This window comes from Theropithecus gelada, chromosome 16 (assembly GCF_003255815.1).
Source record: "Theropithecus gelada isolate Dixy chromosome 16, Tgel_1.0, whole genome shotgun sequence".
Lineage (NCBI taxonomy): Eukaryota > Metazoa > Chordata > Mammalia > Primates > Cercopithecidae > Theropithecus > Theropithecus gelada.
Genome location: NC_037684.1, coordinates 3,805,606 through 3,832,105, shown reverse-complemented (window position 1 = coordinate 3,832,105; position 26,500 = coordinate 3,805,606). Strand labels below are relative to the sequence as shown.

General features: G+C 46.1%; 1 protein-coding gene across 1 annotated transcript in view; it reads left to right on the top strand.

Moving 5' to 3' along the window:
* SLC6A4 (solute carrier family 6 member 4) overlaps window positions 1-24,550 on the top strand; it is a 28,423-nt gene extending 3,873 nt beyond the window's left edge. Inside the window, exons 3-14 of the mRNA XM_025362573.1 lie at window positions 32-166; window positions 616-835; window positions 1,655-1,793; window positions 3,044-3,178; window positions 3,544-3,647; window positions 6,583-6,710; window positions 8,012-8,124; window positions 8,791-8,922; window positions 10,221-10,320; window positions 11,616-11,716; window positions 17,415-17,582; window positions 22,189-24,550. Of these exons, the coding sequence (XP_025218358.1) occupies window positions 32-166; window positions 616-835; window positions 1,655-1,793; window positions 3,044-3,178; window positions 3,544-3,647; window positions 6,583-6,710; window positions 8,012-8,124; window positions 8,791-8,922; window positions 10,221-10,320; window positions 11,616-11,716; window positions 17,415-17,582; window positions 22,189-22,263 (1,550 nt within the window). The 3' untranslated portion in view covers window positions 22,264-24,550. The remainder of the gene's footprint in view (window positions 1-31; window positions 167-615; window positions 836-1,654; window positions 1,794-3,043; window positions 3,179-3,543; window positions 3,648-6,582; window positions 6,711-8,011; window positions 8,125-8,790; window positions 8,923-10,220; window positions 10,321-11,615; window positions 11,717-17,414; window positions 17,583-22,188) is intronic.
* Window positions 24,551-26,500: the final 1,950 nt, after the last annotated feature.

Sequence of the window (26,500 nt, the reverse complement as noted above, 5' to 3'; positions counted from 1 at the left end):
AGGAAGTGAAGTTGTCTTTCATCTGCCTCAGGGGCATTCCTCCTCCCCTACACCATCATGGCCATTTTTGGGGGAATCCCGCTCTTTTACATGGAGCTCGCGCTGGGACAGTACCACCGAAATGGATGCATTTCAATATGGAGGAAAATCTGCCCGATTTTCAAAGGTAACTGAAGGGCTTGGTGGGGTGGGTTAGTGGAGCCTCTCAGGAAGGGATTTCCATCAGTGGGTGGGAGCTGGGGACCTTCTCCTGGAATCAGTCAGGCCTTAGGAGATGGCTTGAGTAATTAAGGCTTTGACTGTGTAAGTGGTGTGAAATGGTTAAAGAGAAACAGAATAAATGGCAATGAGAAGTAAACGAATGTAAACATTTTAAAGCATTAGCAAGACATGTACACATTTTCTAAAACATGTTACCTTGCAAATACATATGAGTGACTCACGGCAGGGCCACTTTTCCCGTGGTGGCCTGGAGTCCTTGAAATGGAACGGAGGGCGGCACCCACCTGTACCCCTCTGCTGGGCTGCGGGGCTTTCCGATGCCGCGTTTCAGTCTTTTGTCATTGGGCCACCCTTAAACTCGGCCTCTGTCTCCCCGTCTCACCCACTGCCCAGGGATTGGTTATGCCATCTGCATCATTGCCTTTTACATTGCCTCCTACTACAACACCATCATGGCCTGGGCGCTATACTACCTCATCTCCTCCTTCACGGACCAGCTGCCCTGGACCAGCTGCAAGAACTCCTGGAACACTGGCAACTGCACCAATTACTTCTCTGAGGACAACATCACCTGGACCCTCCATTCCACCTCCCCAGCTGAAGAATTTTACACGTAAGTGCATGTAAGTGAGGGGTGGGCCTGTTAGGGGCAGGCCACACCCCTGGGATTTGTCTTCTTAGGAAGGCCAGGGCCAAGGGCTCCCCACCTCTCTCCTGGCAGATTTCTGAGAGATGAAGCTATCAGGGGTGGGAGTAGCAGAATTCTGAGTTGGGAAACTCTACCTCAAGTGCTCCACGGCCTGGCGCTGCTGTGCCTCCCTGCACTTTCTCATGTGCCAAGCCAGGTTGCTCCAACGCGCCCAAGCCCGTCCCTCCCTTCACATTCCAAAATTACTCCCCTTCTTCTGGGTCCTCCTCTCAGCCGAATGTCATGGAGGCAAAGCATCCTAGTACTTTGAAAGTTCAAAACTATTCAAATGGTTTAATGTGTTAACTTCATAAGTGGCATCTACCCTTTGGAAGAAGCAGCTTGGGGAAGGTAGTATTCTTTAATGCTGGAATTTCAGGCAACGGCAGCCCAAAGAGAGAGCTACTTTGGGGTAGGGAAGAGAGCCGACTCCCCACACTTACACATCCCTCATGTTCCCAAAAGCCGGTCACATTGGCAAAGGAGTTCAGGTCCCAGCCAGCAAAGGAGAATCCAGGAAGTCTGCCTTGAGGTTGAACACTCTTCCCGGGGTGTTAGCCAAATGGGCTTTGTGGTCCTTCAGGACAGGCAGGGCCAATCCCAGCTCTTCCTGGGCCTCAGTGACCACTTGGTCCTAGCAGCACAGTGTCCATTTGTCCTGGGCACCCTCAAAGGAGCAACACAGATATGTGCCCAGGTCACTCTCCAGAGCCTCTCCGGGCCTTTCTTTCTCCTTCACCCCAGGCGCCACGTCCTGCAGATCCACCGGTCTAAGGGGCTCCAGGACCTGGGGGGCATCAGCTGGCAGCTGGCCCTCTGCATCATGCTGATCTTCACTGTTATCTACTTCAGCATCTGGAAAGGCGTCAAGACCTCTGGCAAGGTGAGGAGGGCTCTGACTGCTGACCCGGCCTGCCCAGGGGCCCACAGGCTCTCAAACTCAAAACCCAGTAGCCTGGACAGACAGCACTGTTTCCTTCCACACCAAACACATTCTGTGATGCACCCTCTCTCTCTTCACCACATTTGTTAGAAAATTCTAGAAGTGGGTTGGGCATGGTGGCTCACGCCTCTAATCCCAGCACTTTGGGAAGCTGAGATGGGTGGATCATTTGAGGCCAGGAGTTCAAGACCAGCCTGGCCAACATGTCAAAACCTCATCTCCACCAAAGAAAAAAAAAAATAGCTAGGCGTGGTGGCAGGCACCTGTAATCCCAGTTACTCGGGAGGCTGAGGCAAGAGAATCACTTGAACCTGGGAGGTGGAGGTTTCTGTGAGCCAAGATCATGCCATTACACTCCTGGGCAACAGAGCGAGATTCTGTCTCACAAAAAAAAAAAAAAAAGGAAAAGAAAAAACAATATTTTCTAGAAATGGGCCAATGCCAAGAACCATTACATGATTTTTTTTTTCTCAAAATTCCTTTAACCAACCGGTAGTACCACAATTAATAATTGTGGCAATAATTTACTGGAAACCCATCGTGGACCATGTTCAGTGCTTTTTATACACTGGCCAGTGCTATTGTTTCCTGCTAGATACTCCCTCAACCTTACAGATGCGTAGTGGGCTCAGAGGTAGTTCTACTGGCCAACCTGAATCTGATCCTGTCTGTGTGATTCCAAGGGCTGTGATCTTTCTGCCACACCACCTTGCCCTCCTTTCCCAAGGTCTTCAAGAATAAAAGACACGGCTGGGCGTGGTGGCTCAAGCCTGTAATCCCAGCACTTTGGGAGGCCAAGACGGGCGGATCACGAGGTCAGGAGATCGAGACCATCCTGGCTAACACAGTGAAACCCCGTCTCTACTAAAAATACAAAAAAAAAACCAAACTAGCCGGGCGAGGTGGCGGATGCCTGTAGTCCCAGCTACTCGGGAGGCTGAGGCAGGAAAATGGCATAAACCCAGGAGGCGGAGCTTGCAGTGAGCCAAGATCCGGCCACTGCACTCCAGCCTGGGCGACAGAGCGAGACTCCGTCTCAAAAAAAAAAAAAAAAAAAGAATGAGAGACACTGACGTCCATCCACCCACCTCCCTCCCCTCCCCTCCCCTGCTCCCCTCCGCTGTTTCCCTCCCCTCCCCTCCCTGGAACAGCATGGTGATAACCCATGCTTTCGCCCTTCTTCCTTACAGGTGGTGTGGGTGACAGCCACCTTCCCTTATATCATCCTTTCTGTCCTGCTGGTGAGGGGTGCCACCCTCCCTGGAGCCTGGAGGGGTGTTCTCTTCTACTTGAAACCCAACTGGCAGAAACTCCTAGAGACAGGGGTAAGATAATGAGGGAAATATCTGTACCTGTCTCATTTTACTAAACGAAGCTGGTCCTCCTCCACATAGGACAGTAGGGACAACTGAAATGTGGCTTTACTGTGCAAGTCTGCCATGATACTTTAACCAAGAAATACAAGCAGTAAAGTACAGTTGAGGCCACTGGATGGGTTTATGCCTAGATGATAGGAAGAGAAATCACATTTGTTGGCACTTGATTTATGGCTATGCCTGGAATGAGCCTTAAAAGCTGGTTTTCTGCCTCTGCACTTAGCCACATGGAGGCAGGAGAGACGACCCTGTTGGTGCCAGGGTCAGCCTGTGTCTCCCCCTCACCCCAGGCCCTTACCCCTGCTGTGTTCCAGGTGTGGATAGATGCAGCTGCTCAGATCTTCTTCTCTCTTGGTCCGGGCTTTGGGGTCCTGCTGGCTTTTGCTAGCTACAACAAATTCAACAACAACTGCTACCAGTGAGTATCTGGGGTCCCCAAAGAAAGCTTGAAAGTGGCGTGAGTGAAAGTCAGCCAGTGTGGAGGAAGGTGATTGGACCGATGGCCTCGAATCTGGCCAGGTTTAGGCCTTGATGCCACTGCCCCTCAAGGGTACTGCAGGCCCCTGACCAGCTCACCCATGGCTAGAGCACTCATTGAGGCCGGGGCTTCACCCGGACCGCTCAGAGGCTGAGAGGGACCCCAGGCCCTTCGGTTTTGTCAGTGCTCCTCTATATAAAAATAATAAGAGGCTGGGCATGGTGGCTAACACCTGTAATCCCAGCACTTTGGGAGGCCTAGGCAGGCGGATCACCTGAGGTTGGGAGTTCCAGGCTAACCTGGCCAACATGGCGAAACCCTGTCTGTACTAAAAATACAAAGATTAGCCAGGCATGGTGGTGCACACCTGTAATCCCAGCCACTTGGGAGGCTAAGGCACAAGAGGTTACAGTGAGCCGAGATCGTGCCATTGCACTCCAACCTGAGTGACAGAGCAAGATTCCAGAAAGAAAGAGAGAGAGAGAGAGAGAGAGAGAGAGAGAGAAAGATTGCAAAGTAAGTTTACAAAAAGCTGCAACATACAATTACATAGTTAGGTTTAACTAGTCAATGTGTTTAACAACAAAAATTATAACGTGATTATTTGTATTACGTATAAACAAAAAGTGTGATGATCACGTTATTTTGACTAACACAAAATGCCATAATTTTTCTTTTCTTTTCTTTTCTTTTTTTTGAGACAGAGTTTCTTGTTGCCCAGGCTGGAGTGCAATGGTGTGATCTCGGCTCACCGCAACCTCTGCCTCCCGGGTTCAAGTGATTCTCCTGCTTCAGCCTCCCAAGTAGCTGGGATTACAGGCATGCACCACCATGCCCGGCTAATTTTGTATTTTTTTTTTTTTAATTCTTTTTTTTGAGACGGAGTCTCGCTCTGTCACCCAGGCTGGAGTGCAGTGGCCGGATCTCAGCTCACAGCAAGCTCCGCCTCCCGGGTTCACGCCATTCTCCTGCCTTAGCCTCCCGAGTAGCTGGGACTACAGGCGCCCGCCACCTCGCCCTGCTAGTTTTTTGTATTTTTTAGTAGAGACGGGGTTTCACTGTGTTAGCCAGGATGGTCTCGATCTCCTGACCTTGTGATCCGCCCGTCTTGGCCTCCCAAAGTGCTGGGATTACAGGCTTGAGCCACCACGCCCGGCCTAATTTTGTATTTTTAGTAGAGACAGGGTTTCTCCATGTTGGTCAGGCTGATCTCGAACTCCCAACCTCAGGTGATCCACCCACCTCGGCCTCCCAAAGTGCTGGGATTACAGGCGTGAGCCACTGCACCCAGCCAAAATGCCATAATTTTTGCAACAAAATCCTATTTCAGAAATTTTAACAAAATAGGAAGTGTTACACCAATTATGGTTTTAAATATCACCCACTAGGCCAGGTGCGGTGGCTCACACCTGTAATCTTAGCTCTTTGGGAGGCTGAGGCAGGAGGATCATTTGAGCCTAAAAGTTTGAGTCCAGCCTGGGTAACATGGTGAGACCCCATCTCTACAAAAAATTTAAAAATTAGCTGAGTGTGGTAGTGCATGCCTATGGTCCCAGCTATTCAGGAGGCTGAAGCAGGAGGATTGCTTGAGCCCAGGAGGTTAAGGCTGCAGTGAGCTGTGTTCATGCCACTGCACTATAGCCTGTGCAACAGAGGGAGACCCTGTCTCAAAAATAAATGAATAAATATCACCCATCATCTTTAGACTTAATTTTGATTGATCACAGATGGCAGCATCCAGCAATCTCCTTGTGCTATGCATAAGATAATTGTAGAACTGGTTTTTTTTTAAAGGTGGGAGGGAAATTCCCATGTACCCTAAGCAATGTGGCCTTGCACTGGGACACCACCCTGCAGTTGTATGATGAGGCTGTCATTTAAAAGTGTGAGGGTGGGAGTTTGAGACCAGCCTGGCCAACATGGGAAGACCCCGTCTCTACTAAAAATACAAAAATTAGCCAGGTGGCCGGGCGCGGTGGCTCAAGCCTGTAATCCCAGCACTTTGGGAGGCCGAGACGGGTGGATCACGAGGTCAGGAGATCGAGACCATCCTGGCTAACACGGTGAAACCCCGTCTCTACTAAAAAATACAAAAAACTAGCCGGGCGAGGTGGCGGGTGCCTGTAGTCCCAGCTACTCGGGAGGCTGAGGCAGGAGAATGGCGGGAACCCGGGAGGTGGAGCTTGCAGTGAGCTGAGATCCGGCTACTGCACTCCAGCCTGGGCGACAGAGCGAGACTCCGTCTCAAAAAAAAAAAAAAAAAAAAAATTAGCCAGGCATGGTGGCAGGCGCCTGTAATCCCAGCTACTTGGGAGGCTGAAGCAGGAGAATCACTTGAACCCGGGAGGCAGAGGTAGCCGAGATTGTGCTACCCGCACTCCAGCCTGGGCAATAGAGCAAGGCTTCGTCTCAAAAAAAAAAAAAAAAAGAGAAGAAAAAAGGTATGAGAGTATCTCTCTGGCTGGAAGTCTGTGACTTAGTTTGAAGATAATGTCAAAGTCTAACTCTGAGGCTCTCACAAATGTGAGGCTCAGGCCCTGTCCTGGCCCCCACTGCAACCCGGGCCCTGCTCCAGAACAAGGCTGGTTTGAAATGGAGAGGTCTGCGCTGGCAGGGTCACCTTTTAAAGCACCCCCCACTGCTCTTCTCCCTGCACCGTGTGTGGTGGTCATGGCAGTCGGAGCTGCAGGCTTCGGCAGCTGGGCTCTGGGAGAAGGGGAAGGGGCTCCGGGACAGGCTTGAGGTTCCTTGAGTTCCTCCTGCTTGTCCTTGCTGTGGCCGGCCTATCTAAGGCAGGGCAGGCACATAGACAGTTACTCCTTAGAGCCCTGATCTTGGAACTGTCTCAGGCGGCCCCTTGGGTTTTCCCCTCCAGAGATGCCCTGGTGACCAGCGTGGTGAACTGCATGACGAGCTTCGTTTCGGGATTTGTCATCTTCACGGTGCTCGGTTACATGGCTGAGATGAGGAATGAAGATGTGTCTGAGGTGGCCAAAGATGCAGGTGGGACCTCAGGTTTTGTGCAGGTCCCTTGCTCCTACTGAGTTGCTTTGCTTTGAACCTTTTAAAAGTTATTTTGATTTATTTCTAAATGTTCCCGAAATTTTCCAAAGAAGGCTGGGCATGGTAGCGTTCAAGACCAGCCTGGGCAACATAGTGAGACCCTGCCTCTGTAAAAAACAAATGAGCTGGGCATGGTAGTGCACACCTGTAGTCCCAGCTACTCCGGAGGCTGAGGTGGGAGGATTGCTTGAGCCTGGGAGGTCAAGGCCACAGTGAGCCATGATCACACCACTGTACTTCAGCCTGGGTGGCAGAATAAGACCCTGTCTCCAAAATAAAAACATTTTTTATTCAAAGATTTGAGAGAAGGTTGATGCCTTGGAGATCTTTCCATGTGTTCAGGCCATGCAGGGACAGGGCAACTCCCTTGGCACCCAGTTCTGGGGCCTTCAAAATCTGTGGGCTTGAAATGTTGACTCTGATGATGGCTTTAAAACCCGTGTTTGCTTCCTGTGATGGTCTTGCGATGGCTCAAAGTCTAGTAAGCAAATAATCATTTATCCGTAGAACTGCGCCTTGCAGAAAAAGAAAATCTAGCCAATGTGACCACTCTACTTTACCGTGAAGTTTTCGTGGAAAAAGAAAAAAGCGACAGAGGTAGAAAAAACAGATGATGGCATCTAGTGGGCGAGGTCCCAGGGCCTTCTTGCTAACAAGCTTGTATCTTTGGCCTGATTCGGTGCTTTGACCAACCCCATGCCCCAAACGAGGGCACCCCTAGCTAGCCCATGAGAGGCTGAAGACATGTCCCTCACACTATCAAAAGGGACTTCACAATAGAAAGAGGTCTTTATTCCAAGGCCTCTGTGACTCTACGGAAATCAATGTAACATTTCCTACTGTTCTGGAGCTGAAGACATCAGAGGGGGTAACTGCCACGGACTTCAGAAATATCAATCCGGGTCCTGAAAAATCCCACAGAATTGTTACACGGTGGAAACTCTTATTCTTGTGTGCAGCTTTGCCAGTCTCTGGGTCTCGGGTCTGTTACCCACCCCCAGGGTTCATGGAGGGCACACGGCTTTCAAGATGGAGGCCCCACCCTTCCTGCCTCCCAGGAATTGGGGTGGCCAGGTCAGACGGAGTAGAGAGTGAGGAAGCACTTGGTGCGTGTCAAAACCTGATTCGCGCATAAGGTCTTGTGATGAGAATTGTAACTTGTCGTGGCTGAGTTTTCCTCTGTGACATCTTTGTAGGATAGGTCTTGTCGACCACCTCCTCCTCTCTCCCCTCTGTCTCAGGTCCCAGCCTCCTCTTCATCACGTATGCAGAAGCGATAGCCAACATGCCAGCGTCCACTTTCTTTGCCATCATCTTCTTTCTGATGTTAATCACGCTGGGCTTGGACAGCACGGTGAGGACACGGGAAGGGGAAGTGGGCTGTGGGAGGATGAAGAGGAAAGGAGGAGGACACAGCTGGACTCAATTCCCTCCCATCCCTGGCCATCCCAGGCAGTGGTGGCTGCTCCCTTCTGGTGCCCCACACCGCCCGCTGACTCCTCAGCATTTACCACCCTCTGGTGCATTCGAGTCATTCATGGGATAATGTGGGTCAAGCGCCTGGCACAGGCCCAAGGCTCACATATGTGAACTGTTATTGAGCACTGTTCCTTGGCCCAATTATGGCGCCTACAGGCCAGGGCGAGGTCTCTCCTGGGTCTCTGCTTTGCCAAGCGTTCAGTTCAGGGCCTGGAATTACTAGTGTGGAGTGAGTCTCAGCTTTGAGTTGGCCTTTCTGGTGCAGAGAAGGTCTCCCCAAGACCTCATATATCGAAGTTCTGTCCACGTGTTCTGTTTTGTTTCCTGGCTCTCCTTAGTGACGGGCTTTAAATGACAGTGTAAAACGGCGAAATACTCTTTGAGATGCTTTCATGGTCCAGTGAGTCGGGGAACTGGTGATAATCAGCTTGACCAGTCACTCAGCAACGTTACCCCCTTACCCCTCCCTCCCATTCACTGTTCTGAAGGCTACAGCCTTGTCCCAAAGCCTCCACTGTGACTGCTTGCCTGTACCTCCCAGTTTGCAGGCTTGGAGGGGGTGATCACAGCTGTGCTGGATGAGTTCCCACACATCTGGGCCAAGCGCCGGGAGTGGTTTGTGCTCGCCGTGGTCATCACCTGCTTCTTTGGATCCCTGGTCACCCTGACTTTTGTGAGTACCACCCCCTCAGCTTTGAGTTGGCCTCCCCTAGGGCAACAGAACACTAAGGAAGCTGTTCCTCTCCTTCCATCTCACACGGTGCCCTGGCTTTGGGACCAAAAGAGGGGAGGTTGTTATTTCCATTAAAAAGTTTGTCATCAAGAAGAAAAGTTGTTTCTTGCACATCTGCTTGTAGACTCTGTGCATAGTATCCACCAGCTCTCAGCATTTTACAGTAGATCCCCCTGGATTTCAGGCTTCAAAAACTATCTGGAGAAAATGAGGATTTGCTTTTCCAGCCTATTTCCACTCTTTAGAGCTGCTTTCGTGGGGATACTGCCCTGACATTTTGTACGTCATGTGTGTCATGCCGCTTGGTCTCCTCCAGAATTTGCAATGGTAAAAAAGTCACACCCTCTCTAGAGATTTCTTTCTTTCTTTCTTTCTTTTTTTTTTTTTTTTGGTAACTGAAGTAAATACTCTGAAGCAGATTTTGCAGGTGTGCATCTTTAAGCCCTGACCCTGATGGCCCTGGAATGGGGGTCACAGGGACTGAGTGGAACCCCAGTGAGTCATGATTTAGGACAGAAGGCAAAACTGTGACCAAGGCCCTTAATGTGTCTGGTATCCTGGGCCCTTCTGGATTCAGTCTTTAGAGGCAGGGATTCTCCAGGGTCCGGTCCACAGCAGGTGTTCAATAAGTTGAAGAAAGTTTAAAATAGAACCCAAGGCCCTTTGGAGTTTTTCTCTTAAAGTTTAATGGGGAGAGGAAATAAGAAGAATGAACTACACAGGATGGGGGAAGAGGCGTCTGAGTGGGTAAAACCTGCCCACACTGCAGAGGCCTGTCGAAGAAGCAGTTTTTTTTTTTTTTTTTTTTAGATGGAGTCTTGCTCTGTCCCCCAGGCTGGAGTTCAATGGTGCTATTCTCAGCTCACTGCAACCTCCACCTCTTGTGTTCAAGCAATTCTCCTGCCTCAGCCTCCTGAGTAGCTGGGATTACAGGTGCCCGCCACCACGCCCGGCTAATTTTTTGTATTTTTAGTAGAGATGGGGTTTCACCATGTTGGCCAGGCTGGTCTTGAACTCCTGACCTCAGGTGATCCGCCCGCCTCTGCCTCCCAAAGTGCTGGGATGACAGACATGAGCCACCGCACCCGGCCTAAGAGGCAGTTTCTGGGGTACTCACGTTCAGTCCCAGGTGGGATTTTTCCAGAATGATTCTAAGTGAGGAAGCCCCTGCAGGTCTCTATAGTTGGAAGGGGTGGCACCTCAGAGGGCCCTCACCCAGGCTCTGCTCTCCCCTCCAGGGAGGGGCCTACGTGGTGAAGCTGCTGGAGGAGTACGCCACGGGGCCTGCAGTGCTCACTGTCGCGCTGATCGAGGCAGTCGCTGTGTCTTGGTTCTATGGTAAGACGCTTCCTTCAGCCAGCTGGGTCCCTTCTACACCATCAGCTGGCACAATGGCAAAGGGCTGATTTCACCAAAAAAGGCGGTGAAGGGCAGTTTGCAAGATGTGACCCCCCGACGATGGGTCTGTAAGAGTCTCGGCCAGGCGTGGTGGCTCACGCCTGTAATCCCAGCACTTTGGGAGGCTGAGGCAGGTGGATCACCTGAGATCAGGAGTTTGAGACCAGCCTGCCCAACATGGCGAAACTCCGTCTCTACCAAAAATACAAAACAAACAAAAAATTAAGCCGGGCATGATGGTGCATGCCTATAATCTCAGTTACTCGGGAGACTGAGGCAGGAGAATTGCTTGGACCTGGGAGGCAGAGGTTGCAATGAGCCAAGATCACGCCACTGCACTCCAGTCTAGACAACAGAGTGAGAGTCTGTCTCAAACAAAAAACCCAAAAACAGACAAAAGTAAACCACTTTTGCATGTTATTTGTTACACATATTATCCAGGAGGGGACACACATTTTGGGTTGCACACAGGCCCGTTTTTTTTTTTAAAAAAAGAAGAAATCTTCCTACCTCCTTGGCAATTCAGAGGACCAAGTTCAATTGTGTGAATCTCCATAGACCTGCCCTAGGAACTGCTGGGACCTTTCGGGGAAGCAACCACAGAGCACCTTCTCCTTCTCAATTTCTCACTCTTCCTTGGGAGTTTTCAGTTCTCACTTCCACACCAGTGACTTTTTGTAGAAGAACCTTGATCTTGATCTGGCATATGAATGGCCAATATTGTGGTTAAAAAATTTCCCTTGAAAGTTTCCAGTGTCATGGTCAAAGCCAGTGTCTGTCAGACGGATTCACCATTCCTGGACAAAATTCAACTTTTTTACAATAACAATGAAATCAGACACACACTCAGCTCTCAGGAAGGCAGTGCGGCACCAAGAAGGGGGTGTGCGTCTCTTCCCAGATGCCCATCCATCCTCCCAGATGTCCATCCATCCTTCCAGATGCACATCCGTCCTCCCACCCTATGTAGAAAGAGTCTTGCTTGCTATAAAAATGCAGTTTTGTGACAAGTCCCCCAGTCCCACTTTCGGACCAGATTCTTGTTGCTGCACTCCTCCTAGAGAGAAATTCCAGAGCTACTCTGTGTGTCCAGGGTAGGAATTCCGGCTTGTCATTTCCCCTTGTCATTCCCAGTGCTGATTCTGTGACTCTGACTCTCCCAGAGAATCAGGGCACGGCAGCACAGCCCGTGCCCTTTCTCAGCCTCTGCCTCTCTTCCCCTTGGGCGGTTCCAGGCATCACTCAGTTCTGCAGGGACGTGAAGGAAATGCTGGGCTTCAGCCCGGGCTGGTTCTGGAGGATCTGCTGGGTGGCCATCAGCCCTCTGTTTCTCCTGGTGAGTTGCGATTTCCCTGTTCCTCCTTGCCCTGGCGAAAGACTTGCCCCCAGATACATAAAAAATGAATTGTAATGGCTGGGCGCGGTGGCTCATCCTGTAATCCCAACACTTTGGGAGTCTGAGGCAGGCGGCCAACATGGCAAAACCCCGTCTCTACTAAAAAAAACACAAAAATTAGCCTGGTATGGTGATGGGCACCTGTAATCCCAGCTACTCAGGAGGCTGAGGCAGGAGAATCACTTGAACCCAGGAGGCGGAGGTTGCAGTGAGCCAAGATCGCACCACTGCACTCCAGCCTGGGTGACAAAGCGACACTCTATCTCAGAAAATAAATAAATAAATAGTATTGAAGAATAACATATACATAAAAGTATTAATATACATATCATAAGTGTACATCTCAAAGAAATGTTATAAATTGAGCACACCTATGTAGCCAAAACCATACCAGGAGACAAAAACATGACCAGCACTTCAGAAGCCCCTCTCGTGCCCCCTCCCAGCCACTATGCCCACCATAGTTCCCCACCCTTCTGACTCCTAACACCATGGAGTAGTCTGGGCTTCAGTCACTCTGGCGCGTCACACCTCTGCTCAGTTTCAGCATTTATGGAGCGCTAAATGCCAGGCCAGACTTCAGGCTCAACTTACACCCACTGTTCTATAAATCCTCACGATAGTTCTATGAAGTGGTTATAGTTCTGGCACTCCCGTTTTACATTTAAGGAGATTGAGGCCGGGTGTGGTGGCTCATGCCTGTAATCCCAGCACTTTGGGAGGCTGAGGCGGGCAGATCACCTGAGGTCAGGAGTTCAAGACCAGCCTGGCCAACATGGTGAAACCCCGTCTCTACTAAAAATACAAAAATTAACTGGGCGTGGTACTGGGTGCTACTCAGGAGGCTGAGGCAGGAGAATTGTTTGAATCTGGGAGGCAGAGGTTGTAGTGAGCTGAGATCATGCCATTGCACTCCAGTCTGGGTGACAGAGCAAGACTGTTTCAAAAAAAAAGAAAGAAAAGAAAAAGAAAAAAGAAAGGAGATTGAGGCTTGCCAATGTAAACTGAAGGGTCCAAAGTCACACAGCAAAAAGAACTGTTCAAGACCAGGGAAGGATCTGCTGTGCTCTTCATGGGGGCCCTGATGGGGTACTAGTACTTGTGTGTTTACAATTTTGTATGCATCTTCTTTAAGATGACACAAAGTTCTCTAAGCAAAAATGCACGTCAAAACTAGAATCCATGTATTACCAAAGGACCTGGGTGAGACAGTTGAGTCCCAAGGGTTGTCCATGTGTTGAGATGTGTTCAATATTCACTTTGTCCTTGGTTCACGTGCCCCTGTCCAAGATGGATAGCCTGCTGGCCTCCCAAGAGTGTGCTGAGGTAGCCTGGGGTAAACTGATGTCATGCACACCAGCAGGCACTATTCTTCAGTTCTTTCATTTATCTGGAACTTTGTTTTTGTTTTGTCTTTTAGAGCTAGAAATGTTGTTAGATTGTTCCTTCAGTCCACCTACAGCTTTTTAGGAGTATGTAGGCTATCCCGTTTTGTTTTATGATATCTCTTTGGCATCCAGCTGTTCTGTGTCCCCTTTCAAAACAGCTGGGTGCAGTGGTTCACACCTGTAATCCCAGCATTTGGGGAGGCCGAGACAGGTGGATGCCTTGAGGTCAGGAGTTCAAGACCAGCCTGGGCAACATGGTGAAACCCTGTCTCTACTAAAAATACAAAAATTAGCAGGGCCTGAGCAAGAATCAGTCTAAATAAAAAAAAAAAAAAAAAAAACAGAAACAAAAACAGCCCTTTTTTTTCTTTTTTTTTTTTTTTTAATTTATTTATTATTATTATACTTTAAGTTGTAGGGTACATGTGCATAACGTGCAGGTTTGTTACATATGTATACTTGTGCCATGTTGGTCTGCTGCACCCATCAACTCGTCATTTACATCAGGTATAACTCCCAGTGCAATCCCTCCCCCCTCCCCCCTCCCCATGATAGGCCCCGGTGTGTGATGTTCCCCTTCCTGAGTCCAAGTGATCTCATTGTTCAGTTCCCACCTATGAGTGAGAACATGCGGTGTTTGGTTTTCTGTTCTTGTGATAGTTTGCTAAGAATGATGGTTTCCAGCTGCATCCATGTCCCTACAAAGGACGCAAACTCATCCTTTTTTATGGCTGCATAGTATTCCATGGTGTATATGTGCCACATTTTCTTAATCCAATCTGTCACTGATGGACATTTGGGTTGATTCCAAGTCTTTGCTATTGTGAATAGTGCTGCAATAAACATACGTGTGCATGTGTCTTTATAGCAGCACGATTTATAATCCTTTGAGTATATACCCAGTAATGGGATGGCTGGGTCATATGGTACTTCTAGTTCTAGATCCTTGAGGAATCGCCATACTGTTTTCTATAATGGTTGAACTAGTTTACAATCCCACCAACAGTGTAAAAGTGTTCCTATTTCTCCACATCCTCTCCAGCACCTGTTGTTTCCTGACTTTTTAATGATCGCCATTCTAACTGGTGTGAGATGGTATCTCATTGTGGTTTTGATTTGCATTTCTCTGATGGCCAGTGATGATGAGCATTTTTTCATATGTCTGTTGGCTGTATGAATGTCTTCTTTTGAGAAATGTCTGTTCATATCCTTTGCCCACTTTTTGATGGGGTTGTTTGTTTTTTTCTTGTAAATTTGTTTGAGTTCTTTGTAGGTTCTGGATATTAGCCCTTTGTCAGATGAGTAGATTGCAAAAATTTTCTCCCATTCTGTAGGTTGCCTGTTCACTCTGATGGTAGTTTCTTTTGCTGTGCAGAAGCTCTTTAGTTTAATTAGATCCCATTTGTCAATTTTGGCTTTTGCTGCCGTTGCTTTTGGTGTTTTAGACATGAAGTCTTTGCCCATGCCTATGTCCTGAATGGTACTACCTAGGTTTTCCTCTAGGATTTTTATGGTATTAGGTCTAACATTTAAGTCTCTAATCCATCTTGAATTAATTTTCGTATAAGGAGTAAGGAAAGGATCCAGTTTCAGCTTTCTACTTATGGCTAGCCAATTTTCCCAGCACCATTTATTAAATAGGGAATCCTTTCCCCATTTCTTGTTTTTCTCAGGTTTGTCAAAGATCAGATGGCTGTAGATAAAACAGCCCTTTTTGCATTCTGTGTTTTGACTTTCTTGGGGTAGCCCTTTATTTTTTGTACTTCTTTTGTACCCACACACCTTGACATTCACTTATCTATGATGGACAACATACTTGTTCTTTTGACACTGCATGTGTGTCTCTGTACCCCAGAATTCCTCCTTGACTTCCTTTCCCCGGACCCTCGAGGTTTCCAAAATCAAAGCCAATGTTTGCACCAAGCAGCACATGTTCCCGGGGTGCAGTGACTCTGGTGCAAGCTCTGGGCTCCTGAGATGTTGGCCTGGGAGCTCATTATGACCTTATCAGCTTCCTGATGCTTTTAGGCACATTTGAAATGCATGTGGTTTTCAATCCGGAAGTTTTCGTTGTTTTCAGTGAGGGTTGTTGGAAGCCGCCTAGCCCATCCTATCAGAAGCAGAAGCCCCGCCATAAATGGGTTATTAATTTATATTATTACCAGTACTTCTCAATAATCTACTTCAACATTTTTATTTGTTTTTCAAAGGAAGAAGAGTCATTGGATTAATTCCTTGAGGGCAGAAAGATTGTTTGTTTGTTTGTGTGTTTACTTCCATATTTATTCCCCCCACAGTGAGGAAATGATGTCTAGGGAGACGTGAAGGCAAGTAAAACATTCACTGTGGGTATAAAATTTAAGAAGGCACCAAAGAGCTCAGTACTCATGATGAATATTATTTTAATGCAATATTTTTTAAAAATACAAATTAATTCTGAAAGATCCATGATTAACAAAATATCAACATTTTCGATAAACACAGGAGCCAGCCCTGTACTTGTACGTCTTACCTCACTCGCTTTACCCTAATCTGGCCCTGTTAGATCCTGTCTTTTAAAACATTGTAATAAAATATTATTTATTTTGATTTTGGCTCCCACTTAAATGTTGTGCCTGAGGTGAGTGCCTCCATGTGCTCTGGGACTTGAGTCTGTTCATTTCTGTCAATTTCTGGCTGTCAGACTGGGTAAACTCTTGGTACACAGTCATTGCGTTTCTTTGCCCAGTAAAACCCACGTGCAGCTTTGGATGTGGGCGCGTTGCTCACAATTCCCATGATGTTTGCCATACTCACCCCCTCTACAGCCAACTGCCGTAGTGCCTAATTGAGAGAGGCACATCTGTCTTCCGCTTCTGCGTTTACTTAACAGGTCCCCTGCTTTGGGCTTCTTAAGGCTGCTTTAGGTAAACAACAAGTAGCTTACTAAAAATATTCTTTTTCACTGCAGCCAAGTTGAAGGAAAGAAAATATTGTGCATGAGTAGAAGCCAGGATGTGTGAGGGGGTTTCTGGAGTAGCACTTGCCCCAGCCAGAGGTCGAGCCCCCGACGACTGAGTGGGATTCCATACACCTGACATTAGGAGACAATTAGCCGGGATGGCTCCTAACTACATCCTCCTTCCCTGTTCCCAGTCTTCCTCCGTAGCCGGCTCTGGGGATGAGGAGCGTGGGTTAGGAGGAAGGTTTGCAATTGACCAGGCTCCTGTTTTGAAGGCTTCCTCCTAGACTTAAGACAGCACCGCTCAGAGGATGGATGTGTGTTTAGCAATTTCCCATTTTATTACCTGCAGACAGAGAAAAAAAAGATATAAATAGATGTTTAACCACACAAATAATTTACATTACTGTCTTCTTTATGACTATGAAATAATAAAATACAATTAAATCAAGAGCAATAACGATTTCGGCACAGTGGTACTAAGCAAACTATGGAAACCAATGAAATAAGAAAACTCATAAACCGGGTGTTGGGAGCACACTGTGAAATTTTTCTTGGTCAAAATTCTCACAGTATGTTCAAGTGAAAGGTGTATTAAGCTGCTTTTTTTCCTTCCATAATTCCTTTCACGATGAGGACCTGTGGCAGGCAGTCATTCACTGCTGAGATGCCTAGTGGCAGAGCTATCTTTCTTGAAATCCCAGGCGATGAAGCTTAATGCAGAAGGCAGAGAGCTCAAGAAAATGAGAGAAGGAGCACACCCCCAGGAGCCTGAGTCCTCTCTGGGTCTTGAGAACCTTCTTATCTTTCCTGGACATCAGGCACCTTCCGTCTGACCAAAAACAACGACAGCCAGAAACGCAAGGCAATGAAAACAAAGCAGAGGAAGCCCGGGGCCTGGCGGGGCCTGCAGAGAGGTCACCCAGTTTATTCGTCTGCCTTCTGGCAAGACAAGGCCCAAATCACTCTCAAGGTTGCCAGTCTCTTCGCCTGGGCAGAGGCCCGTCCTGAAGTGGGAGCTGCAGGCTCCCTGACTGTAGGGGCAGCTGTAGGGCTACTGCAACATCCCCCTATAGGAAGTGAGGGCTGGGGAGGAAAATCAGGGAAAGCACCTGGCTGGTTTAGTCTTGCAGCTTGGGTACAGAGGCTGGTAATTCTGTGTGTCAGAGTTCAATCCAGGATATGTCACATCTTGGGAATTTCCTGAAAGTATCTTACCTTTAGCGTTTGGTGTTTATGGTATCGGAAATGTCTCTATCTGCGTGGGTATTGTTAAGGTTTTTAATGTTTCTTGGAATTTCTGTTTTAGTTCATCATTTGCAGTTTTCTGATGAGCCCACCACAGCTACGACTTTTCCAATATAATTATCCCCACTGGAGTATCATCTTGGGTTACTGCATAGGAACCTCATCTTTCGTCTGCATCCCCACATACATAGCTTATCGGCTGATCAGCACTCCAGGGACATTTAAGGAGGTACGTGCTAGTTAGTGTGTATATGTGTGTGTTCAGACTGCTAATTGTTTTGGGAGAAAAGGATTCTCTTGTTATCCTCTATTCAAAATGAGATTCACCAGGAGGCACGCAACCCTATATATGTATGTACCTGCGCCATAGCAAAGACCTCTCATGGCTGTCACTGTCATCTTAAGGCATCTCCCAAAGCCTCAAGTGCAAGGGTAAAAGAGTGAGCTGATCATTTGGGTGCACCAGAGCATTCAGCTTGGGCTATGCGTAGGTTTTCAAACTTGTCAGGCAACTCCCCTGCCTCCTGCTTGCCACTGGCCATGGACATCAGATCTGTGATGTCTGGAGCAATACATAAATCTTAAGTGGCGATTGTGGTGGGAAATGTCCATGGTGACTTTTCTAACAGCAATGTGACAAGTACTATTTTGAAAATCATCACAAAATAAGGATGTTGCAACAATATCATAGTTTTAGCTCAAAATTGTTAGCTATCTAACAATAGCATAATTTTAGCTCAAACCATTGGAGTAAAACTGTTTTGCCAGGATAGCAAGATTCATTTCAGCAATGAATGCGCTGTAGAAACGTTAATAACAGTACCTTACAATTTGTATGAGTGCCATTTTCAAAGCATCTGCATGTCAAGTATCCTACTCTGTTATCAAAGTACCTTGGGAGGTAAACAAGCAGGCATTATTACCAGACAAGGACACGGAGGTGGGGAATAATCCTCTCGAAGTTTCCTTATTTCCAGCCGGGCACGGTGGCTCACACCTGTAATTCCAGCATTTTAGGAGGCCAAGGCGGGAAGATCACTTGAGGTCAGGAGTTCAAGACCAGCCTGGCCAACATGGTGAAACCCTGTCTTTACTAAAATTACAAAAATTAGCTGGGCGTGGTGGCGCTGACCTGTAGTCCCAGCTACTCAGCATAATCTATAATAGCCTGAGACCAGGAGTGGGCTAATTTGAGATCTTACAGCAAAATTTAGACATGAGACCATCACAGTAGTCATCCTAAGACATTTCATAAGAAATGAGAAGCAAGAGAACACAGGCAATTAAACATCAGCTCTTTCTTTTCTTTCAGACAAGGTCTCACTCTGTACCCCAGGCTGGAATGCAGTGGTGTAATCATGGCTTACTGCAGCCTCAAACTCCTGGGCGCAGGGGATCCTTTCACCTCAGCCTCCTGAGTAGCTGGGACTATAGGCGCCTGGCCAATTTTTAAAATTTTTAATGGAAACAAGGTCTCACTATGTTGCCCAGGCCGGTCTCAAACTCCTGAGCTTAATCCTCCTGCCTCAGCTTCCCAAAGTGCTGGGATTGCCGGCATGAGCCACTGCACCCGGCCAAACATCAGCCCTTTCTGAGAACAACTGGATTCATTTCTTTTTCGAAACAGGAAAACTGAATTCTGGGTGAACAGAACTCTGAGCTCTGTAGTTACTAATTTCCTAGAGCCAAAGCAGCCCTCTCGTGACTGCACTCCCCGCAAAGAGCCTTGAGCCCTGTGCTGCTTCCTGGACACTCTCTTACCCAGAGTCACTGAACGCATTCCTCCCGGTCGTCCGTCATGGCAGTTGTGATGATCTATGAGCTCTGTTGCTTCAAATCCAGAGGCCAAGGTTGGAGGTGGGAACCGTGTTAGGTTAGTAAATGTCAGGATTCTTCAGTCACAGGCTACACCTCAGATCCTGGCCATCTTTCTCACAAATTTCCCCAGTTGGCCACAAGGGAATGCCACCCAAAAGTGTGTCACTAACAGAGTTCAGATCCGTTAGCAGTAGAGGTAAGACTAATTGTAGGTAGGGCAGTCTTCCTGAGGGACCACCAGATGGGGAGCAGTGGTTACCCGGAAGCAGTGTGGTACATACACCCTGTCAGTGCGGACCATGGAAAAGGCCCTAGTCGGCTCTGGCAGACACTCACCTTATCTGGGCCTCGGTTTCCTCATCTTTCAAATGTGCTCATTCGATCATATTAACATTTCCCAAAGTGTGTTCCAGGGGCTGTCACAGGTATTATTGCTGGAGAAAAAGTTTATGTAGTCAGGTAATTTTTGGAGACGCTGGACTAAGGCAAGTTAAACAGGTTTCTTGGCTGGGCATGGTGGCTCACACCTGTAATCCCAGCACTTGGCAGGCCAAGGTGGATGGGTCACCTGAGGTCAGGAGTTCAAAACCAGCCTGGCCAACATGGTAAAACCCCGTCTCTACTAAAAATGCAAAAATTAGCTGGGCGTGGTGGCGAGCACCTGTAGTTCCAGCTTCTCAGGAGGCTGAGGCATGGGAATTGCTTGAGCCTGAGAGGCAGAGATTGCAGTGAGCTGAGATCATCGAGCCACTGCACTCCACCCTGGGCAACAGAGTGAGACTCTGTCTCAAAAAAATTAAATAAATAAATAAACGGGTTTGTTTACCTCAGGACTTCTCAAAAAAACTTCTCAAAAATATGCCCATGTGCATGTTTAATCTCTGAGAATAAAGCATTGCTGTGTTTTTTTTGCCAAAGGTCTAGAATTCTTCACAATTCTTTATGAATACCAGACTTGCTAGTCTGTAACTTTCTGTCTGTGAGGGAGGGAAGCCTCATATTAAATCCTTTCGGGCCCTGGCCATATGCAAGGCTGGCGTTTGTGGAGTGAGCCACCGCTTACTGGTGTAATTTGAAGGGTATCACACATACCCACAGCCTGGAAGTCTCGTGTTGGAGTCATCCACTGGCTTAGGTCATTTTTGCAGAAACTACTAATAATCCACCCAAAGATACTGGAAAATGGTCCCTAATGAGTACACGTTTATGAAGATATCAAGAGGAATCCATTTCTTACATTAACTTGTTACCATCTTGCAGAAGGCCAGGGCCTGGCAAATTTTGAGAGCAGCAGTGGCCTGGCAACTAGAATGCTGACAAAGTACGGAAAACAGACGTGGGCCTGGCATCCTGGGTGGTCAGTCACCAACAGGGCGGCAGACCATGTGGGTAGGTTAGGGCACAAAAGCCAAGTGTTTGACTTTACGACATTGTTCATTGCTGGCCTTGCCCCACCAAATACCTCGGTGATCTCTTCTCTCTCTGAGCTGTGGTGATAGCTCCACTTAAGACAAGTTCTAGGAGTCGAGCATGGTACCATGCACCTGTAGCTCCAGCTACTTGGGAGGCTGGGGCAGGAGGATCCCTTGAGCCCAGGGGTTCAAGACTGCAGTGAGGCATGATTGTGCCACTGCACTCCAGCCTGGGCATCAGAGCAAGATCCTGACTCTAAAAAAATAAATAAATAAATAAAAGGCTCGTTATAGTGATCTCTGTCTAGTTCTCAACTAACAAGTCATCATTCTGTTGAATCAGGCATAGTTCACATGTTAATCTGTGGGAATGTGTGCCTTCTGAAAGGCTGCTTTCCGTGACTTGGCATGCTCTGGCAGCTGACGAGCCCTGCAATGACTCCTTTTAAAACGGATTTCTAGTGAGAGTTCAGTGCACAGATACTAAGGTCATGAGGAGCATAACATGTGCAATTTTGTGCATTTCGCCCTATAGTGCATTTCATTAACTGTAGGACTGGAACTTTTTGAATTTTATAGGCCCTATTCCTTAAACAACAAACTCCCAGAAAGAGAAAATAGAAAAGCTTGAAGGCGTCTCCAGACGTTTTCAGTCCAAAATAAAAATGACAGGAGCAGAACTTCGCCTAAAGATCAGTAAATCAAAGGATGCTTTGAGATCCAAATTGTCTGCTTATGATACATACAGACTTTTGGCCAAAAAAGATTTTATTAAGCCACTTAATAAAGATTTTTCGAAGCCTCTGCAGGCAGTGCTGCTGTTTTTTTCTCTCCATATCCCTGAGCTGCTTTTTGCCACTCTGATGCTGAGTTTTACAAGGCAGGTTGTATATTTCATACTTAAGCCTAAGTATATTTCGGATCCATCTTAAAGCTTCTGTGTACCTCAGCTGTTTCTATAGTAGACCTTCTCAGCCACTTCTCTGTGATGAGTACTACATCAACACAATGTTGCATTAGAAGTGATGATTGCAATAATTGCATCTTTTACAATTTAACTATGTGATAATTTACACTCTTGTATGAACTAACCAGTATTGCTTTACAGGTGAATTCATTAAATTAGTAACATCCTGGCTGTTACAGTGGCTGATAGCACTGGGCACTATGGCTGCAGTGTGTCTGCAGGGGACAAGGAGCCTGGGTGAGGGGATGGGGGCCAAAACCCAGCAATTGCTCTGCTCCCCAAGCCCTGTGTGGCCGCAGAAGCCTCCTCTGTCCAGAGAAAAGTGTACCCTTTCCCAAGTCCTTCAAAAGCGTGTTATTGGCCATCAGAGATTCTATTGAAGGCTCATCATTTTCTTCCATTAGTGTTATAATGATTTTCTTAGTGTACAGATGCGTATAGTTCCTAAATATATCATTTTAATTCATATTTGAGAGTAAATAAATTGGGAATTCTTTTCCTAAGGAAAGTCAAATTCCACCTCGTGTTAGATGTTATTGAAGTGTTATTTAAGCTTTGTTTTAATATTAATGTTGACTATTTTTGCAAGTTTTAAAAATTACAAGAATGTTTATAACGTTGTATTTTCTTCCCAATAGCGTATTATTAAAAGTATCACCCCAGAAACACCAACAGAAATTCCTTGTGGGGACATCCGCTTGAATGCTGTGTAACACACTCAATGAGAGGAAAAAGGCTTCCCCACAACCTCCTCCTCCAGTTCTGACGAGCCACGCCTGCCTTGTCCCCTCCAAGTGGATGAGTTTCCAGCTAAGCCTGATGATGGAAAGGGCCTTCTCTACAGGGACACAGTTCCAAGAGACGATGGTGCCCAGACTCAAGGCCTCCAGCCACTCATTTCCATGGACTCCCCTGGACATATTCCCACGGTAGACTGTGACGCAGCTGAGCTGGCCTGTTTTGGACGTGCGAGGATGTGAACGGAGGTGATGAAAAGCACCCTATCAGTTAGGATTAGGTTTAGAATCAAGTCTGTGAAAGTCTCCTGTATCATTTCTTGGTGTGATCACTGCTATCTGATATCTGTTTGCTTCTAAAGTTTTCACTGTTCATGAATACGTAAACTGAGTAGGAGAGAACAGGGATGCTATCTCACTAGCCATATATTTTCTGAGTAGCATACAGAATTTTATTGCTGGAATCTACTAGAACCTTCTAATCCGTGTGCTGCTGTGGTGTCAGGAAAGGAAGATGTAAGAAGCTAAAATGAAAAATAATGTGTCCATGTAAGCATGTGAGTCTGTGTATATTGTTGTTTCAGTGTATTCTTATCTCTAGTCCAATACTTTGGGCCCATTACAAATATATGAATTTTCCCAAATTTTTCTTACATTAACAAATTCTACCGACTCAATTGTGTATGGAGGTTATTATTTGAAGGGTACAATCACTACTACATGCTCTGCCACCCACTCCTTTTCCAGCGACACTGCTTGGCCCACAACTTTCCTTTACGGGCCAGCCTCTGGCGTTTGCTGCACCTCATTGCCACCTTCCTGTCTCTCTGTGCTAAACATTCACAACAGTGTTCCACAGGCAGATCTGGCCTATTTCATTAGTCACTGTGGCTTGGCTGTGAAGTACATTGCAGGTGGATCTTGTCGCATGCCCCTTCAGTGTTTACCTGACCTTCTGGTTTAAGCTTTGTCTGCCTTACGCGACTGAGTGTGACTGTCCAGGTTGCTTTGCTAGGTGAAGAGAAGAGAGAAAATCAGATTCTTGCTTAGCCCTGGGGCATACAGATCTGGCACCCTAACCTAAACCAAGGCATCTTCACTCCAAGAGCAACTGGAGAGTCTGGGTTAGCCTTACATGGACCTCACCACTTACTGGCAGTCACAATTGTGAGCCCTCCAGATAATTTTTAAGATTGAGTCTAAGTAAGGCTGCTTGGGAAGTGGTCAGCTCCGTAAATCACCTTTCATTTCACATAAAGCCCTTAACATAGATAGGTAAATTTGGCCTTTGGTGGCTCGTGACTCTCAGAGGCATAGGTAGAGGAGCAAATTAATATTTGTAGCATGGGAATTCCTTATCAGAATTTTGAGGGGAATAAATCCTCATCAGAGACAAAAGGACTTCATCATCTGGTCGCCTATCACTTCAGTTCTCTGTATAAATGAAATTTAATTCTAACAACCTTATAAAAAGAAGGTCCAGACAGCAGAGGAAACATCCTGTCCAATTCTAGGTTTTTCTCCCTGGGCCCCCTTTCCCCAGCCTTGTCTGCCGTGGCCTGCTTCCTGCATTCTCTCCATGCCCTGCTATTTCTGATTCTTTGCTTCTCCTAGTGAGATGCTTTCCTTATATGATAGCTGCTGAGACGTTTCCCAGAATACTAGAGGAAAAGAAGAGGGGAATTTAGAAATGTCCCTCACTGACCTAGCTCCATTATCTTCACTCTTTCATTCTTCCTGCCGCCTCATGCCCATTCTCTTTACCGTCTAGCATGCTGAAAAGAAGGAAGTGATCTAAATGCCAGCATATTGAGTGGTAAATATTAGTTGGGGCAAAAGAAAAACCGTGATTACTTTTGCACCAACCTAATAGCTTTGCACATTTTAAGAACTTGCTTTATGAAGATATTCAGCTATGGATTCTCTGCACCCCACATACTTAGACATTGTTCAATATGCTACTTTAAAAAAAAACACCTTTTCAAACAGAATTAGAGTTTTGCCAAACCTGGTATTAAGGGAATTGTGCAGGAGCTTTGAAAGTTTTCAAACTTTATTAAACTAAAATAAATAAATAAAGAAAAATCTCTGTCTGTTCTGCATAGTATGCATTTATTTGACCCCTATTTATCAATACTACTACTTTTTTTTTTTTTAATTTAAGAGTAGGTAGGTGGATTTTAAAATAATATTTTAAAGACCTTTTACATCTATATGTAGCATTTATAAAAAAACAAAAACTAAAAATAGAATTGAATTGTAACATTATTTAAGGACTGAAGTTAATTTTTTTTCTTGTAATTGTATCAGTAAGAAATACACAAGAGGCCGGGTGTGGTGGCTCACACCTGAAATCCCAACACTTTAGGAGGCTGAGGTGGGAGGATCACCTGACATCAGGAGTTTGAGACCAGCTTGGCCAACACGGTGAAACCCCGTCTCTATTAAAAATAGAAAAAATTAGCTGGGTGTGGTGGTAGGCGCCTATAATTCCAGCTACTTGAGAGTCTGAGGCAGGAGAGTCGCTTGAACCCAGGAGGCAGAGGTTGCAGTGAGCTGAGGTAGCACCACTGCACTCCAGCCTGGATGGCAAGAGCGAAATTCCGTCTCAAAAAAAAAAAAATTGTTACGCTTAGTTCCATGGAAAGAATATTCTAAAGCTTTAAGTCTTCTTTTTCTGTTTTCCATAGTATTGCCCTTTCCCCACTTCATTGCTTAACTATCTCTAAATTTGAATGATAGAATAATATTTTAAAGGTCAAATAATGCCATTAGAGGCAGAGACAAACCCAAACCTGGGGACCAAGCTAATTTCTCTGCTCTTGAGAGCACTAAAGACAAGTGAACTGGAGTTTTATTGCCCCTGCTAGAATGAAATAATACCTTCTCCGCCAGGCGCGGTGGCTCACACCTATAATTCCAGCACTTTGGGAGGCCAAGGCAGGCAGATCACTTGAGGTCAGGAGTTCGAGACCAGCCTGGCCAACATGGTGAAACCCCATCTCTACTAAAAATACAAAAATTAGCCGGCCATGGTGGCAGGTGCCTGTAATCCCAGCTACTTGGGAGACTGAGGTGGGATAATCACTTGAACCCAGGAGGCAGAGGTTGCAGTGAGCTGAGATTATGCCACTACACGCCAGCCTGGGTGACAGAGCAAGACTCCATCTTAAAAACAAACAAACAAAAAACCCTCTCAATTGGTTTAATGCCACAATAGAAAAGATAAATATTTTAGGATGGAATCTTAAATATGTCTGTCTTTTTGTTTCATATAGTTGAAATCAATTCAGTATTGTTTCTATATTAGGTGTTTCAAAAACAGTCACCTTTGCAACAGAAAAGCTCTTTTGTTGAAAATGATTCACAATATAGTTCAGTTGGAATGTCAGGTGGTATTTCTCTTACCAACGCCTCACAGAATCTATGCCAAGCTGCTCTACCACCAGTGCAAGTATTTTTTTAAAGCTACCAAAATAAACTTTCTTCACCAGTCAACTCTAATTTGGAGACAGTGTGCATTGGTGAAGGACCTCATCAGAATAAGTTTGAATGTCTACTGAACTAAGAACTTTGTCATTTGGGGGAAAGAATAGATGGCATCGGTCCTTCAATTATGTAACTGAAGACTCTAATTATAGTAGATAAGAGTCGTGTCTAGCAATTTTTAAATACTGACAGTCCAAACAAAAATATTTGGTGAAGAAGGATGTCCCATCTTTTTGCTTAAATATCATAAACAAATACGAGCATTTACTAATTTTTTAAACGATATTTTGAAAGATTACTCTTATTTACACTCTAAAATTAAAGGTGTACTTTATCTTAAGAAAGTGATATATGAAAAATGCATATTTTAAAAGATAAAATTGGGGAATTTACAGTTATTTTGTGAATGGCATTTAAACTATGATTTGATTTATATACAACTTTTCAGAATACTTTTGATTGCGTGTTGGACATATCTAAAGTTAATTTTATCTGGCAGAATTAAACCTAAATTTATTTGTGTAAAAGAGTCCCCTTTCTAAAATTCATATAGTGCCCTTGTATTCATTTATGCAGTGTTTATAAATATTTCAAGTTAGATTGTGAGATATCAATAAATGATTTATGCTGTGAACTGTTACTGTAATTAATGCTTAATATCATGATTTGTTATATCATTAAAAAAACACAAAATTCTAAACTCTTAAGGTTAAAATAAAAATCT